General features: G+C 45.9%; 1 protein-coding gene across 1 annotated transcript in view; it reads left to right on the plus strand.

The window, feature by feature from the left end:
* ANO2 (anoctamin 2) overlaps window positions 1-19431 on the plus strand; it is a 211343-nt gene that overhangs the window by 119194 nt on the left and 72718 nt on the right. The window contains exons 13-14 of the mRNA XM_083181601.1: window positions 16698-16772; window positions 18780-18981. Of these exons, the coding sequence (XP_083037727.1) occupies window positions 16698-16772; window positions 18780-18981 (277 nt within the window). The remainder of the gene's footprint in view (window positions 1-16697; window positions 16773-18779; window positions 18982-19431) is intronic.

The following is a 19431-nucleotide window of genomic DNA, read 5'->3' on the forward strand; positions in this document are numbered from 1 at the left end:
TCACCAACATCAGAGCAACACCGGTTGAAGCGGACACATGTGACGAATACAACTAACATCGCACGCGGACGAGGACAACTAGTGGTAATATTTATGTCATTACATATGAACTAAGACTATTTGTCAATTTAACACCAATCTTTCTAAAGAAAGTTACCATTGAGTTTTATAAGGATCCATACTTCGAACAGAGGCACTTCTTAATATTCAGGTTCAACTATAAAAGTCGGATGCCCATATTTAAATTTTATACTTTGTATCTGCACATGTATTTATAAATATTGTGTATTTTTATTATAATGTACTGTTTAAATATATCCATTTTTTATTGAGTAAAAACAAATAGATCAACACAGTGCGCGCTCTCTTTTATTTTAGTTTTTTGTTCATTTGATTCTAGAAAGGCATTTCAGTCCTTCTAGGTGTTTGGGAGCAGCCATTTAAGCTGTGGACCTACATATATATATACAAAATCAATTATTTAACCAACTGCGCCTGATTTTTTCCACTTAGTGGTAAAATTGTTTCTAGTTAATCAATAGGCTGAATGTCTGGCTGGCCCACAAAATGGCTGACTGTGTGCTGAGGGATGTTACAACTCAGTCGTACAGTTTATTTTCCCTGCAGTTGAATTAAAGTGAGAAAATGTTGGTGTCAAACAAAGATCTATTAGAAATATGGGTAAAACATTGGGGTAAATTTACTAAAGCTTCTTAAAATAATAAAAAAGGTGATCAAATTCGGTCATTTTCTAGGATGCAATAGAGTAATTATAGAATCTGATTGGTTGTTATGTACAACTCTATCGCCTCTTTTCATTTTTAGAAGCTTTAGTAAATTGTCCCCCTATATACATATGGCATATGCTGTCACGAGCAGGGCCCTCTCTCCTCATGTGCTTTTCTTAGATTATATATATATATATCTCTGCCACCCAAAAAATAGTTTCAATGTCCTGTCCCCTGATGCAACGCTCTTCACTTACCATGTACTTGTCCTAAATGTTCTTGTACTGTCATTGTTATTTATTTTTTGCTCATTTATATATTATTAGGCGCTGCGGAACCCTTAATATGCTATTTAATGACACCTTTTCCCCCCACTCTGAGACACTATGGCCTTTATTCTGATCTGTGCGGAAATTCCCGCATTCTTACGGAGCGGTCCGCACGCCACGGTGTTTTGCCGCATGCGGCCATCGTCCGTAGAAACGCCCACGTGTCCTCCGCATTCGGACGGACTCACTCTTTAAGAACAGGGCGTGTTTACGGACGACATACAAATCATGCGTGTGCGGGAGAAACACTCCGATTCGGCACGGTATTACAGAGTATTACAGAGTATGCTCGGGAATACCGCATCCGACCGGGAGCCAAGCGGTGCTACCGCACGTAAGCGGAGGATTTACGCCAAACAACCCACTATGAAGTATCTTCTGCAAGACATCACATGACCCACTTATTCAATTACCTATCCTCATAAAAAACTGCTTATTTGGAATTGGAATCAATTAGATTCCAATATATCCTTACAAGCATGCCTAACACATGCATTGCACACATTAACCCTTACAGCAATGTAAGTGCAATGCTTTGTATTACACCCTGTGTAAAAGATTATAAACAATCTACACATATACTATTTAAAGTGCAAATAAAACCAACAACTGTGAACTTGCATAAAGATTTTTATTAACGAGACAAATAACATAATGAAAAAAATATAAAATTAGAAATTAAAGAAGCAGGTCCTTCAGGTCCTGCAGGTCTGCTTGCGCCAGCCGCAGATGGTGCTCCAGTCGCCGGAGGGCCCCATGCACACCCTCATCTGCCGGTGTGGTGTCATCTGTGGGCATGTCAAAGGGGCAACAATTAGTCATGTTATTCTTGCATACATTTCACATACTGCGACAGAAATTGCACAAATGCTAGGTGACATGTGTGTATATATATATATATATATATATCTATGTAGAGCATGGGTCCTCAAACTGCGGCCCTCCAGATGTTGTGAAACTACAAATCCCAGCATGCCTTGCCACAGTTTTGCTATAAGGAAGTGTTAAAACTGTGGCAAGGCATGGCGGGATTTGTAGTTTCACAACATCTGGAGGGCCGCACTTTGAGGACCCATGATGTAGAGAGATAGAGACACACATAGATAAATAGATATGACACATATATACATACATGCTAAGTTATTTACTACATACTGTATTTTTTGGCCTATACACTTTACTCTGCAGAAGACATAACAGTCATATTGTTTCTTCTCAGTCACAACCCACCCATGACTAACCAATGACAAGCAGGTCATGGGCTCCGTCAATAAGAACTTGTCACAATCTGCTCAGTCTATAAGTTCAGTGATGGTTCGTGGCATGGGAGTTATGCAAATGTAAGGAATGCACAGTACACATCCTCAAAATCATAATTCTGTCTAAACCAACCTACAATTCTGTGACGGCCAAAAAAAAAACTGAAGTACAGGGGGTGTTTAGGTAGAGGAGGCTCCTGGGACACTGGCAACTTCTGACTCCATTCCAAGGTAGGCCGGGCCATACTCCATTTATAGCATACATCCTAGAGTTTATAAATAACATTCACCAACAATATAGATTCCACTATTTGATGGGTCATAATCCACGCTTGCAGCAGGTGAATTTAAGCCACAAATGATCCACTCATCCCTTTACTCCAGGATCCAGTTTAACTACAACGGTTATGTGGCAGTCAAAATGGACCTCCAACACATCCCACAAACCTGTGTAATTCAGAGGTGTCCTGGATGAAAGGGATGCCTTGGACACCCCATCTAACCCGTACCTGTATCTGTAGCTACCCACTTTGGGGTCTATATGATTAGTATGGGCCCAAAATTTGTAATCACCAGTGCTAAAAAACAAATACCAGTACAACTACTTCATGAATTATGCATTATGTCAACATACCGATCTGCGCCGACTCCGGTGCCTGGCACGCCTCCTCCCCCTCTGAATTGGAGGTGTCCGGTGCAACTGTGGCCTCCTCAGCCCCCTCCTCCGCCATCTCCTCGGGCACAACATCCTCCTCCTGCAACTCCTCCTCCACCTCCTCCTCCAACTCCTCCTCCACCTCCTCCTCCAACTCCTCCTCCACCTCCTCCTCCACCACCACCACCACCTCCTCCTCCTCCTCCTCCTCCTCCTCCTCCGCCACCAACACCTCCTCCTCCGCCACAAACTCCTCTTCCACCTCCTCACGCAACTCCTCCTCCTCCACCTCCTCCTCCACCATTTGCTCCTGGCCAACTTCCTCCTCCTCCACCCTTGCCGGCACGTCCTCCTCGGGGTGTTGGCCCTCGTCCTGGGCCAGGCCTGCCTCCGCCTCTTGACGGGCCTGTCGGGCTCGGGCTCGTGCTGTGTGGTAGAAAAAAACATCATGGTCAATGTTGGCTCATTGGGGCACATTTATTAATCCAAAACAAGACATACATGGAAGGGTGATAATGATGGCAAACGATGCAGGAAAGTAGCTCCTTACTGTTAATGGATTCCAAATAGTGACATTTAAATTAGTATGTGATTGGTAGTAATTTGTTCACACATTACAACCCAGCCATTTATCAATGTGTAACACATATTAGATCTGGCACATTGTATGCATCAGAATCCTCAATGCTATGCCATTACATATAAAAGCCACATGACTGCATGTTAACCAGGAAGAAGCACACATAACAGTCTATGGACTTTTAAACCCATGGACACCCACTTATCATGAGACACATTTTATTGTTTATATATGCTATGTTGTAAGTGCGAAATTTCATAGCTAAAATACTCACACTCAGCTATTTCGCCCCTGAGTTGGTGAAGCAGCTGGGGCTGGCGCCTGCGGAGGTCCGACCACCGCCTCTCCAGCTGCCCGAGGGACCTCCGCACCCGAGTGCGGGCGTAAATTCGGCGCCCTGCCGCAGCATAGGCCCTCCGCTTGTGCCTGTTGGTTATAAAGGGCCCTGCACGGCCCAGCCTTGTCTCCATGACGGAGACAAGAACTCGCAGCTCCTCATGCGTGAAGGGTTCTGCCCTTCGTGTCTCCGCCATGTTGACAATGGCATCTATCAACCAATCAGGTGGTGGCATTGGTTGATCACAGTTATTTGTGATAATAACTTTATTGTTCATTTTGACATTAACAGCGTCTCTGCGCCAACACAAATGGTGACAAATTCGCATGCCTTCCAAACCGTAGTGTTGATGTATGGCAATGAACAAATCTGATATATATAAAACACAGTGTGTATGCCCTTAGCAAATCCAATAAGGCCGCGCTCCGCCAAGCAACGCGTGCTATAGCTTAGCAACGCATAGCTGTAGTTAGCATTAATTACTCTATGCATCTATGTGTATGCGTACATTTATGTGTAAAAGACACATACACACACTTGCAGGTATCCTGAAACCAGCATTATACACCAGCCCTGCCTGCCTGCCTGCCTGCCTGCCTGCCTGCATGCTCCTTGAAATGTTGAAACATGTGAATAAATTCCAACATCATATATAGATATATATCTATATATGCAAACAAATTATACATCAACACAGGAAATAATCCCCAACACATGATAGAATAAATCAATGTACTCACCAGTCATCAGGGATAGTATCAACTACAATAATGAAGATATAACAAACACATAAGATCCCTTGTCCAAGGTATAATAATTAGCACCTATATTGAACTTCCCCCCAAACTAAGCACATATGATAAATATCTCCTATTTCTTTGCCATTAGGAGGGCAGGCTGGCTAATTTTCGTGTTGTAACACTGACAACTAACACACTGTACTTATTTGAAGGGGTGAATTGTACATTAATTGGTGTGTTCTGTCAACTCAATAACATGTACCTGAAGTATCTTTGCGCCACAGAGTCCCGCAGCTGGTATCCCCTCCGGCATTCAGGGGCGCGGGATGGGCGCATGGGCGGATCTTGCGGCTCAGATGGTACCTCCCACTCATCAAAGGGTATCTCACGCCGCACAGCAATGTTGTGGAAAAATATACACAGGCCCACGATCCTCGACACCATTTCAGGCGCATATTGTAAGTCACCACCAGTGCGGTGGAGCACTCTAAATCGACCTTTTAAAAGCCCAATTGAGCGCTCCACCACTTGCCTGGTGGCAACATGCGCCCGATTGAATGCCTCCTGTGGGCCCGGTGCTGGGTAGCTGTACGGCGTAAGTAGCCAGGGCGTACATGGGTAACCGGAGTCACCCAGAACCCACGCATCACGGCCTTCCAGCTCTTGGAGTCTATGCCATATCCCGGTTTGTCGGATGACATGAGAGTCATGGGCACTTCCGGGAAACTTCGAGTTGAAGGCGAGAATCTCCATGGATGGGCCACATACCACCATCACGTTCAGTGAGTGGAACAATTTGCGGTTCCTATATATCTTCTCACTTCGAGATGGAGGCACAAATGGTACATGGGTGCCATCCACAGCCCCTATCACATTAGGGAAGCCAGCAATTTGATGGAAGGCCTGCTGGCTTCTGCGCAGGGTCTCGGTGGCAAATGTCATGGCCATGAAGTGCCCCTTGCGCCTGAACATGGCCGACGTCACACGCCTCAGGATTCGGCAGAAGGCCGGCTGAGATATTCCAGCAAGTACTGCCACTACTTGTTGGAATGATCCTGAGGCGCAGAAATGCAACACCGCCAGCAGCTGTGTGTGAGGCGGAATTGCTGTCGTGATCCCGTGTAGAGGTTCCAGATCGCTCTGAATTAAGGTGAGCAGATCCAGAATGACATGTGGCGGTAACCGGTACCTAGTAAGTACCTCATCATCGGGCATAGCAAACAGAGTCACCCGTGTGCGATAGATTCTAGCACGTCCTGGCCTCCTTGGCCGACGAGTGGGGAGAGCCGCAAGTGCCCTTAGCCTCCTCTCCATGTAGCGCATAATAGCTTCTGCAACCTATAAAGAAATGAACATAAATACTGATGCACCTATGCACATAATGGCCATATCCCACTACAAATAGATTTGTAGCCTTCAATACGTACAATAGATGGCCGCCCCATGAAATCCCGCAGATCCATTTGACTCTCTAATGATGACACAATAATATGAACTCAATACACACCGTCCAAAACACACAGATAAAGGTGTCAGCATTTTTTGCAGACATCATGTACTATGACACATTTCATCTATTGCTGGGACATGTTGTCCTGCAATAGATGAACCCACACAGGTTTAAGCCCTGTGAGTGAAATAGTGAACATGTGACATGTTGCAATAATAATACACCACTTTGCTGGCCCAACAATCTGTAGTCAGTGAGGCAATAGTGCATACATTCATACACTTACATTGTTAATGGATATCATATCTACAAGGAGCATGGAAGAGCTTACCTTAGACCCTGACAAGTCCAGATCTGAAGACAAATGATTCTAGCAGGAAGACATTATTTATAGGGCTCTCACATGTGTGGTCTATAACAGTAGAGATGAGTATTGCATGACTTGTGGCCTGGATTCTCTAAGGGAATGGGCTACTTTTAGCTTGCACTAAAACGCCACAATACCACAGTAGTCATGAATGAAATGTCATGTCATGCTAGCAAATAGCATGTGTATTGAGCAATAGTCACAGGTGTATCAGAAGATTCGATGCAATGTTAGCATTGGTGACCAGTATTTCATGTCGAACTTTCGCCAGGTTTTACACAATGGAATTTCCGCCACCGTATGCGGCGCGAAAAACCAGCGACGTACGCTCACGCACGGAACGCAGCTGCCGCTGATGTCCGCCAAACAGATTACACAAACAGTATATAAAGGTGTATTAGAAGGTGACAATGTTGTTGCTAACATGTCTGGAACCCAACCAGAGGTGGACCCAGTGCTGCAGCAACTATTTGACCAGATGGACTCCAGCACCACCTATGTGCCACTGCACATGCGGACAGTGGGTAATGAGGAGGCTGCTGGCCCTTCTCCAGCAGGGGAACCTGCACCTGACCATTCTACAGCAGGGCAACCTACACCTGGCCCTTCTGCAGCAGGCCAACCTGCAGCGGGCTCATATCCACCATCAGCAGAATTGTTTGGAACACAACAGGGGACTTCACAAGGTAGTACCATGGCCAGCACTTCAAGTGCAGCGACTGGTGCCAGGGGGCGTGGCCAGGGACGTGGCAAGGGGCGAGCCAGTGCAACAGCGGAACCACCCAAAAAAAATAAGGCATATGAAGCACAGGAGCTGGCCATCCTGGTTCCCCGAGCACGTGATTGGATAGAGTGTCCATCCGAGAGGCTGACACACACACGCAGATGGAAGATTTGGGAACAGATAACGGCAGAGATTAATGAAGTAGCGCCACAAGTTCGTGAGACGGACCATGTGAAGAAGAGGCAAGTTGTTTTGTGATACATGTGGCCAGTAATAGCCAAGTAATGATTGAATTGATGCTTAGATGCATTTAGCAAATGGCCCGTCAGGTTGTTACAATACACATACATTATTGCCATGTAATTTCATTGTGAGTTAGAGTACGGTGATTGTGAATGTGTATTGTAACGGTTGATATCATAGTTGCATGTAAAATTATATATGGGACAATAATCACATGTTGTAATATGTAGCACAGAGCAATGGCTGCAACAGCTAACATTGGGAGTGACATGTATTAATATGTCAACTTACATTGCAGGTGGCAGGACTTCAAAACCAACCTGAAGAGGAAGCTGACCAAGCGGTGGGACCACAGCCAGACATCTGGGGCCGGCCCCATGCCATCAGGGCTAGAGCTCACCCCCCTGGAGGTGATGGCCGAGAGCTGCATATCAGTTGAGGAGATCCGGGGGGTGAGCACTATGGATAGCGAGGCCCCAGCTGAAGTGTTTGCGTCTTTTCTGGAAGGTAAATATTGGTCATGCCATAAACTTGTGCAAGTAATTATCGTAGAATGTCTCCTAATTGTGTTTATCTTTGCCCACAGACACCCCACCGCTTGGTGACGACTCTGTTCAGGAGGTGGAGGAGTCCGTGCCACCTGGCCCCAGAGGTAGGCCTGTGCAGCAGCAGGCATCGGGCCAAGCCGATTTGGCCGCCTTGGCCGAGGTGCTTGGGGACATCAACCAGCAGGGAGACTTGGCATCAGAACGGGTGCGTAGGACCGAGGAGATCCTGGCGAGCTTGGTCAGCACCCAGCAGTCCATGGCTGCGAGCATGCAGGCCATGGCTGCAAGTGCTCAGGTGCTGGCCGAGCAAGCCACCCGCCAAAATGATCTCCTCCTCCACCATAATGAGCTTATGGTGGAGCTGGTTACCAGCAACAGGGTCCTAATGGCATCCGTTTCTGGTGCATTACCAGCGGCAACACTCCCTGCTGGCAGGAGGGGTAGACCAGCCAACCCCTCCACATCATCTGCTCCACCTGCCCCAGCATCTGGCCGTCCCCGAAGAGCTGCTGCACAGGCCAAGGAGCCTACCAAGGCCAAACGTGGTCGGAAATGAACTTGTGGCTGCATTAATCTCTGCCGTTATGTGTTCCCAAATCTTCCATTGTGCTGTGTGTGTCAGCTTCTTGTGTCCAATCACGTGCTGAGGGGAACCAGCTGAGGCCTTGCTTCATATGTCCTTTGTGGTTCCCCTGTTGCCCTCTTTTGCCTGGCATTACTGTCAGCTGTACTTGAAGTGATGGCCATGGTACTATCTTGTGAAGTCCCCGGTTGTGTTCCAAATGATTGTGCTGATGGTGCATATGAGCCAGCTGCAGGTTGGCCTGCTGCAGAAGGGCCAGGTGTAGGGTGCCCTGCTGTTGAATGGTCAGGTGCAGCTTGCCCTGCTGTAGAAGGGCCAGCAGCCTCCTCATTTCCCACTGGCTGCATGTGCAGTGGCACATAGGAGGTGCTGGAGTCCATCTGTGTGCAATTATATTTGTTTTGTATTATTATTTATTTTGCGGCATTCCTGCCATGTTGTTTATTGTTTGTATGTATTATTTTATGGTCATTGCATCACACTGCCATTGACTGTGACATGAATATAAATAAATGTGTTTACTTTACCCAAAATGTGTGGTTTCATGAGTACATGTCAAATACACATGTGTATTGCTAGTATTAATATTCTGTCATGTCCATTGTTAGCAGTTTGAAAGTGTCTGACAAGTACAGCATATGTGGGTGTTTAGTACGGGTTCCTTGAAGCAGCAATGGTTTCAATTAAAGCACTGACAAGCGTCCTATTAGTGAGTAATGAGTAAAGGAGTAGATTCTATTGGGTTCAGGTGTTAATGGTTGTAGTCATTAGGCGTACGTTCGCCAACCGCATGAACGAGTGGTGTCCGCAAAGCAATAGTACACTTGTGGACACCGCACATTTCTGCCCTTTTTTCATCGCGTGCATTCGTAGTGGTTTCCGAATGTACGCCCCCCAACATAAGTGTACTCCCCCGTGTCCGCCCATGTTTCCGCCCCGTTTTGCCCACTTTGAAACTACGCCCATGTGTCATTCCGCATGACGCCCATAATACGCCCCTATTTCCCGACTGATAGCGGTGAACAGTTTTGGACGGGATTTGGCCGAACTGGTACCGAGTCAAGGCGTGGCACATGCGCGTAGCGTTCTCCACGCATGCGCAGACGTCAGAAAGACGCGATCCGTAAGTACGCGGTAAAGTCCGCATCAATCAGAATAAGGGCCTATATGCTGAGTCACTATGGTATTTGGACGATTTATCTCTGTCTTTGGCTGAGTGAATCATCCATTTTCTTGAAGTCATGGTTCATTTCAGACCACACATTAATGAAGTGGACATCCGGCTGTCGGCATTCCTGTCTGAGTATCAGTGCATATTTTCTGTCATCATATCATTTTGGAGATAAAAAGTAAAAAAATAAAATAAGCTTTGTACGTAATGTTGGCCGTATTCTGCACTTCTCCCAGCAAGTCGGCTGAATGCATAGTTTACAGATATCGTTAAACTGTAGATTGTTTCGAATGTAATGTTGACCTTCGATCCTCTTTTGAAAAATAAAATGACTCTCAGAAGAACTGACAAGCTTTTAATATGCCACAGATATATACAATAATAATAAAACAGGCACATTTGGGCGGAATGAAGTAATTCTCTGCTGCTAAGAATCTGTCCGCCGTGCTACAAGCCAGTACCGGGCTAATAAATTATAAAGAAAATATACGATATGAAAAGGGATATGTAGCTTTACAGCAGCTGGTGTATATTTCAGCACAGTCTTCTATACATGACTATAACAGGGGAAGGCCTTCAGAAACATCTTCTACTATGTAGTGCAGGCATGTCCAAACTCTGGCCCTCCAGATGTTGTGAAACTACACATCTCAGCATCCCTTGCAATTGTTTTAGCATTCCCTAATAGCAAAACTGTGGCAAGGCATGATGGGACTTGTAGTTTCACAACAGCTGGAGGGCAATAGTATGGATATGCCTGATGTAATGTTAAAATAAGGGACAGGAGCTGGGTTTGGATCGAGTAGTCAACAGCATATAGGTTGACAATCAATAGGTCGACCACTATTGGTTGGTATATGGTCATTAGGTCCACCCACATTAGGTCTACATGGATTGGGTTGACCACTGAAGGTTGGTATTGGCTTAGGTCGACACGTGCAATAGTCGATATGGCTAATTTATTTAATACCTTACCATCCACTAGAGCAGTCATGTCCCAACTATGGCCCTCCAGCAGCTGTGAAACTACATTTCCCATCATGCCTTGCCACAATTTTGCTATTAGGGAATGCTAAGACTATGGCAATGCATGCTGGGAGGTGTAGTTTCACAACAGCTGGAGGGCCGCAGTTTGGACATGCCTGCACTAGAGTGTGGTGGAAGAATAAAAACGTGTGCCAAGCGTAGCGAAGCACCACGCCAGAAGCATTGAGAGCGCATTTGACAGTGTCTACGTCACCTATGTTGACATTCGGGACAAAAAACGTGAAAAACTGAAGGCCGACACAAGAAAAAGGTCGACATGGAAAATATCGATACGTGAAAAGGTGACTAGAGCCAAATTACTGAAAACCCCCAGTTGACGAAAATTCTAGCTTCATCCCTGTTTTTTTGCTATTGTACTATGGGCCTGATTCATATTTGTACTGTAAGTAAAGCAAAAAAGCAAGCCGCTGGGCAATACAATGCTGCACAGCAGGTGGGGCAGATGTAACATGTGCAGAGAGAGTTAGATTTGGACAGGGTTTGCTGAATCTGAAAACTAAATTGCAGTGTAAAATGAAAGCTTTATAACATTTGTGGGCTACATGCAAAAGCAGCCAGTATTTACCCTGCACAGAAAAAAATATAAATGTGTTTGCTCCACTTTCAAGGTAAAATTGTTTGTTCTAGAATCAATGTGGCTTTTTTTTTTAAGCTTTATTTAGAAACATGAATCAGGCCCTATGTATACTTCTGATAGGAAAAATTAGACCTGCGGCGCTGCCGCTGCTGATACAGGGGCAGGACATTGGAAGGGGGTGGGCGTGACGTCAAATGGGCGGCCTAGCACCGGATCTCCCATTTTCATCACATTGGGGATGCTCTCAGTGCTCCCCGAGAATATGATCCCATACCCCCCACTGTTAGATCTATTCAGTGATCACTGCTGCTTTGCAGAGCAGAGCAGGGATGATCACAGGATCCCCCAACGATCCGTCTCATGGGAAACTTGGACAGAGTCCAATTTGCAGGACTGTCCCACATTACTCGGGACATGAATCGGGACAGTAAGGAGGTATGGAGCCCCGGCAGCTGGAGGAGCAGGGAGAGGACACATTCTGGGACCACAGAGCCAGAAGCCTGCCCACTAATCTCTGGCTCTCCATCCCAGCATCAGCAGGCAAACAGGGCTCCTCTTCTCACACATATAGCAGAGATTGGGCAAGCTCAGAGCACAGCAAGGTCTCATTGCTGGGCGGCAGCAGCGCCAAATCCCTGTGGGCACCCATGCCAGTATCCCATTCATCCAGGCAGACAGTAGTAGCAGAGTGCCTAGGAGACATAAGCCGTAGCATCCACTTTGGGACCTCTGCAAAATGGGGGTGCTTTTACGGAGGTGCCATGGCTAAACAATATTGGGGTGGGGTGACTACACCTATTTGTCTGTCCCTGTGGCTCCTGTTTCATTCTTCTGGAAAAATTGGAGATGCTCCCTGCTGCATGGATGGGTACCTGGCATATCCTTAGTTGTCCTGTCACTCCAACATGAAAATTCCACCTGTGTCACATATTGAGTGGGCACAGTCAGCCAGAACAGGTTGTGGCAGTGCTCTGCTGTAGCTGTGGTCCTGCCGAAGACATAGTACCCACACTCACTAGGGAATGACCTTACTGCAGAGAACCATAGTCGCCACTCTGGCTGCAGATACACCACTGATTGTTACAAAGGTTCCGCAGCTTCTAACAATTAGATTTATTCAAATGTTGAAAAAGATGTTCATTTCCATGTAGTGGTTGGATACAGCAGGTTTCAGGGGCAGCTGTAGAAGATCCTAGTACCTACCAACCCTGGACATATTGTACGTACAAGTTGGTCTTTTTAGATTTTGGATAGTGTATGGAGTACAGTTTTTACCCTTTGAGTGCCAAGTGATTTTGCTAAAATAGGTGTGAAAATTGGCAAGCAAAATTTTTTATTCATCCGAATGACCTGTAATGTTACCGCCTATAGGAAATATCATCTTTTTTTACACAACATTTTTTATTTGAATTTATATATCAAATTTGAGTAACACTGGCATTTTTAGCGGATATTTTGAACACCTCTCACAGAGATGTTGGCACTCAAAGTGTTTTCTAACCTTGGTGCTCAAGGCATGTTAACAGACCAGGTTTTAGTGATATACTGTACATGCTTGACCACAGATAGTTTAATCAAAATAATTAAGGGCCTTATTCTGGTTCACTCTTAGAGGCAAATTACTTCTCATATAGACAAAACCATGTGCACTGCAGGGGGGCAGATGTTACTTGTGCAGAATTAGATTTGGGTGCGTTTTTTCTTCCAAGTGAGATCTATATTGCAGTGTAGAAATACTGTCAGTATTTTCGCTGCACAGAAACAAAATAACTCACCCAAATCTAATTCTCTCTGCACATGTTATATCTGCCCCACCGGCAGTGCACATGGTTTTGTCCATTTGAGAAGGAATTTGCCTCTAAGAGTGAACCAGAATAAGGCCCCAAGTCACCTGTACTCAAGCATGGCTATTTTAAAGACCTGCACTGTGTCTTGAGAACCCCTGGTTTATGCTGTAATAAAGATCTTTACCTAATTTAAACATAATTGGTATATCCTTTGCATAATAAAGACATTATAGAACCAGTAGAAGACAGAATTTCTAAGTACACATTCTCCCACCTCATGGTAAGGCACCTATCTATTCTTTTGCATTTTGTGGGAGCCCCGCCATTTTGATGGCCACACTCGCCGTTTCTACCTTGCTGAAAAGAACCAGCGAGGTGGAAACGGCGAGTGTAGGAGGTTTGGTTGAATACTGGCCCCCAACCTGATCTTGATCTTGTGCTTGGCTTTGTACAGTACGACTTTGCTTTGTACGATGATGTTCATGATATGTGATATCTGTAATATTTGTTCTATATCTGTTCTGCAGTTACGAGTAATTTGAAGATAAATGTAGGGATTATGTATCCTTATTTTAATCTATCCACATTAATTTTCACGGTCATACAGTAAGAGCTAGCCGATGAAGGTAAAAAATATTATACATAAATGATAGAGTAGTGCTAAAAAAATACTTGTAACCAAGACTGGAATGTGATCTGTAGAAATGATGCACTTTCTCTGCCATCTGGCTGTAATCCATGGTGTAAAGTCAGATAGAGTGAAACGTGACGGAGGAGTAGACCTAATGTGATTGCTGTGCTCACTCTAACTATTTTCTTTGAGCTTTATCTTCTGACATTATTCTGATTAATCGCACAGTGATTCCTTCTATGCAGCTACTCACAATAATCTGTTCTGTTAATAGATCGGAATCATGTAAAAATGTTACTGTGGTAAAATGAGCTGATTGCAGACGGAAATAGTCTGGTTTATTGGTACTTCAGAGATTATAATAAATATTGCAACATATCCTTATTCTGACTTCATTCAGAATGACCGCATGCATTCCGCTTAATCGTAATGACTTTGCCAAGATAGACGCAATTGATGGGCTAGTGCCAGGGGCGGGTGAGTTTTGCCATTGCCTAGGGTGGCACGTGTGTGGCTTTTATTGCATCTGTAACAGCACCATGCAGCCTGCATACCCATCCAATAGCTCCCTCTTAGGCCCAGGGAGCATCATAGCCCTACTATGGCTCGAGATCAGTGGTTCCCATCCTCTGTTCTCAAGTGCAGTTCAGCTTTTCCGAGCCACCCAGCCAATGCCCTGTATCACCAACTATCACATTTTAAAAGTCCACATGTGACCTGGAAAGTGTGAACTGTTGAGGACCGGAGTTGGGAACCACTGCTCTAGATGATAACAGGATTATATTGCCCTGATCTACAAAGCATTGGGAGGTAAGGTAAATCCACATTACTGTAGCTTCTATAGTTTTATTAAAGGAACTGAGAGCCCGTGCGTCTACTGTACATGCGCAAATCCTGCTAGTCAGAATATGCATTCAGTACACATATACCCTGAGACTGTCCTAGTAAAGAAACAAAATAACTCTTACTGGTCCAAGCCAGTATTTCTGGGTATAACTCTTAATGGTCCAAGCCAGTATTTCTGGGTATAGCTCTTACTGGTCCAAGCCAGTATCTCTGGGTATAACTCTTACTGGTCCAAGCCAGTATTTCTGGGTATAATTCTTTCTGGTCTAAGCCAATATCTCTGGGTATAACTCTTACTGGACCAAGCCAGTATTTCTGTGTATCGTTCAACTCCCTCTGGGCAAGATGCAGGATGAATTGTAAATGCTATTCCAGCTCCCAATGAGAGCTTTCCTTTGCATTGCGGGAAGGTACAGGTTTAGAATCCTCCATTGCAGGTTCAGCTCCTCCTCAGGCAGCCTTAGGCAACTGCCTAGGGTGCTGGAATCAGGAGGGCACCACAGAGTCTATCACAAAATGATGGATGTCTGTGAGGAAGACATTTGTGTTGTACATAATGCAGGTGGCTGTGGAACTTCTAAGATGCCACCTCCACACTTTCACTAGCGGGTCTGGAAAGTGTTTATTGGTGGCAATGTGGGGCTGGGAAGGGCAGCCGGTTGAAGTTTTGCATAGAGTGCTGAGTAGCCTTTCCCCCCGCCCCTGCCTGGGAGTAATCGTATGATGCTCCCACTACGAGGAGAGCTGTGAGGCATCTGATTCGATCCAAGCATTGTATCCTAGCTCAAGAACGGATCGTATTCCAGAGCTTTGGGGCATAAGCGGTAAGCAGCCAAACAGCGGTAAATACATTTTCTGAGGTTTGGCAACATTTTTAGCATTAATGCATTTTGATAAAAGCATTAATAAGAGATTTCTATTGCTGCAATAAGCAGAAGAATCATTATCACGCATTATCTTCGCAATGCAGCCTCTAGGTTTCAGGTGCTGCCAGTGGCAGATTGGCCTAGACCTTATAGGGAAGATTCCCAGCAGGCTGACGCACCTGTGAGGCCACCTATAAGACAGTGACTTTTTTTTAAAATATGGCCCTGCCCATCCCCTTCCTGTCTCCCACACAAACAACCGGTTCACTGAGCAGAGAACCTGAAGCTGGAAAGTCATCTAAGGTGGGCGCATATCTATACCCAATGTGACATCTGCAGTGGCGTAACTGGAAAATGTTCTCCCCCCGCAGAACAGTCTCTGGTGGCCCCCTATTCCCCCCCCCCACCCCACCCCCGCACAGTCCAGGAGGCATGCATGGGGAGGCAGGTGGTACCTGGGCAGCATGGGGTCTGGGTGCAGCAGCAGAGATGGCAGTCTGCAGTGGCCGGGAAGTGCTGAGTGAACGGACAGCCGCAGCAGAATTTGAAAATTCAAAAGATAGGCTGCTGATTGGCTGAGAGAGAGAGAGCCAATCACCAGACGGCCTATATTTAGAATTTTCTAATTCTGCTGCCGCTGTCCACAGCGTCCACTCACTCAGCACTTCCCGGACACTGCGGACTGCCCGCTCCGCTGCTGCACCCACAGATCCAGGGCACTTTACGCTGCCAAGGTCCCACCTTGCCTCCCCCTGTATCCATCCTCTGGCTCCCACAGGTTACAGTGCTGGGACCCTGCTCCCCTATGGAGCCTGCTCCCCCTGCCACCGCTTGGGCTGCGGAGCCCTAGTGATATATTAATCCCGCCTATTCTGGTGTTGGTTTCGCCTACATTGAATTTGGTGCCATCCATGTGAAGTCACTGCTATAAATTTTTCCAGGGCCACTTTTAGTTCCCAATCCACTCTTGGGTGCTGCATTGAACAGATCTATTTAAATTTATATTTCTACTTATTCCTCTTCTTCTTCTGCATATTCTTCAACAACTTCTTAAAAAAAATCTGTATGTTCAATCATTTGCCATAGCTGTATACATTCTGGGATGTGTCTGCATCTGCAAGCAATACTAACCACTGTGAAAACCCGTCCAATGAATGATGCATTTATTTGTGAGCAATACATTTGCAAACTATCTAACACAGCTTTGCATTTGATTTGTTTTCTTTCAGAAGAAGAAGGAGAAATTAACATGGCGAGATCGTATTCCTGCGTATTTAGTTAATTTTGCTTCAATTTTATTTATGGTAGGTCATATTCATTTTGTATAGTGTTACGTTTGTTTGTTAGTGATACAATATGGGATATGTAAAAATATCTATGCATAAGCTGGGAATATTTATTAAACAATAATTGCAGAATATTACAAATTATATTTTTAATATTAAGGTCATATTTATCTCTGCATCTCCGATAGGGATGGGTTGGTAATGGGGTAAATTCTATACTGTGGTAAATGTATACATCACATGCAGGGACAGAGAGTGCGAGAAAGCTCTGTCCCTGCAAATCCACTAATAACCTGAAACTGTGGACCTTATTCTGGTCCACACGCAACACTGCGAAATTTACAGCGTTGCGTGTGGATGAAACGCTGCCCGCACGGCCACCCGCCCCGCCCCTCACTCGCCAAGTTCCCCCACACAGCTGCAAATGGATGTTTAGTATAAACATCCATTCATACCTTGGGTGCAGGGTCATCACCTGTGGCAGCACCCGTGTCATGGGCACATTTACATGGGAACGCCCAGCGTTTTAATTGGAATGCCCATGAAACGCTGGGCATTCCAATTAGGCGCAGATCATCGCGCAAGACACCGGAGCGCCCCAGGCGGGAGGGGCGCCCCGGGGCTCACCCGCTCCACCGGTTTCCGCGATTTGTCCACCATGCTGTTGGGGGGGGGGGGGGGTGCGCACGCGCGATGCGGCTGCCCGGCCGCTGTGCTGCTCCAGGGGGGGAGTGTAATGCTGCCGGCGCACTGCTCGGGGGGGGGGGGTATTTGCACTGCTGCCGGTGCGCTGCTCTAGGAAGAGGGGGAGCAATGCGGCTGCCGCGCTGCTCCAGGGGGGAGGGTGTGACGTGGCCACTGCTCCACATTTGCTGGGTGATGGGCGGGCGGGGGGAGGGGGGGTGGTAATATTGCTGTGACTGCCGCGCTGCTCAAGCTCACCTCCATCCGAGGGGGTCCCTGATCCCAACTACCGCCCTCCAGTGGCAAATGCCTAAAGCTGCCTAGTGGTGGCGCCGTCCCTGCCGCTGCCCCACTCCCCCACCTGCACTGCTAGCAGTTTGCCATGCCCGCTTGCACTGCCTACATAAATTTGCATGTGCAGACGCTAAATATCGCTCCCACGTGCGAACACATGGGGGAGCGATGCACTCAGAATAAGGCCCTGTGTCCTTACACTTACTTGCAGCCAGAACCAGTGATCATTGATTGGAGGACAGTCATGCAGAGGGTCCTGTGCTCAGCTGAGACCACCGACACTGTTAAGAGCTTTCACTTTGCAGCATAACTTTACTGCAAAGCAATCCAATGACAGGCAGCCCTCACTGGATCACCGGTCCCTGGTTGCTGATAAATATGATAATTTTTTCACTTTTTGTGGGCTACTCACATGAGATGAATTTAAGAACAGCTTTTATGGCCAGCAGGCAGAGGAGGCTATGCTGGATTACTGGAACCAGAGTGATGCTTGAATAATGCCATCTCAAGATAGCAATAATATCACAGGGTTCCCACAATTTGGGCAGATGGCATTTCCTATTACAGGTATAGGAAATGTAGTCTGCAATGCGAATGTAAGGCTTGGAGGAGATTTTTGGAAACTCTCCTCCAATTGCCCTTTAGTACATTCCTGTTATACTAAAATAATGTGAAAAGGGTGTTTAGAATTATTTTGATTAAAATAATGTGAAAAAGGGTGTAAAAACACAAAATGGGCAAAGCTATGTGCACTGCAGGTGGGGCAGATGTAACATGTGTAGAGAGAGTTAGATATTGCCAACATTGCAAACATTGCAATGTCAATGGGCATACATTGCCATTCCAATAAGGTACATCACATCCATCACTTTTAATTGAATCCCTCCTATATTGAGAGTCTATTTTCTGACTGCATCCCTTGTTTATGTTTCGTACATCTATAAAATAGAAAATAATATATGATGAGTAACAGTGAAACACAATTTAGCAAGCTGAAACGTTAAAGCTTTTATTTAAACTATTTACAATATTCCTTTTGTTCCATAGATTACACTAACATTTTCGGCAGTGTTCGGAGTTATGATTTATCGAATCACAATTGCTGCAGCCTTGTCGCTTAGTTCAAACGAAAATATGAGAGCGAACGTCCGAGTTACCGTGACAGCGACTGCCGTCATTATCAACCTAGTTGTGGTGCTTATACTGGATGAAATCTATGGTTCTGTCGCAAAATGGCTGACAGAAATAGGTAAGACCAAAGCTTTGGCCAATATTAATCATGACTTAATAAAACAATCGCTATGTAAAACATTTAACTATTTGAGATGCTCAAACTTATTTATTACCAGTTATTTATATGGCGCAGAATGTTCGCCATGGGTGCACGCACCCTTCACCGCGGGCCGGGGGCGGAGAAGAGGGGGGGGCGCCGGGCAGCCCCATTAGCAGATGGGAACATCATGGGCATTCCCCTGAGAACGCCAGGCATTCTCATGCTATTGAGGCCGTGACACAGGTGCGGGGGGCGGGCAGCTGACATCACCGGATGTCAGCTACCTGCACTGTCCTCGCACAGGGCGCCCGCAGTTTAGGTACACCTTATAGGTGGAGAATATACAATCTCCACACAGTTAGGGCCATGATGGGAATCAAACCCATGACCTCAGTGCTGTGAGGCAGTAATGCTAACCCTTACACC

The sequence above is a fragment of the Crinia signifera genome, chromosome 4 (assembly GCF_055691185.1).
Source record: "Crinia signifera chromosome 4, ASM5569118v1, whole genome shotgun sequence".
NCBI lineage: Eukaryota > Metazoa > Chordata > Amphibia > Anura > Myobatrachidae > Crinia > Crinia signifera.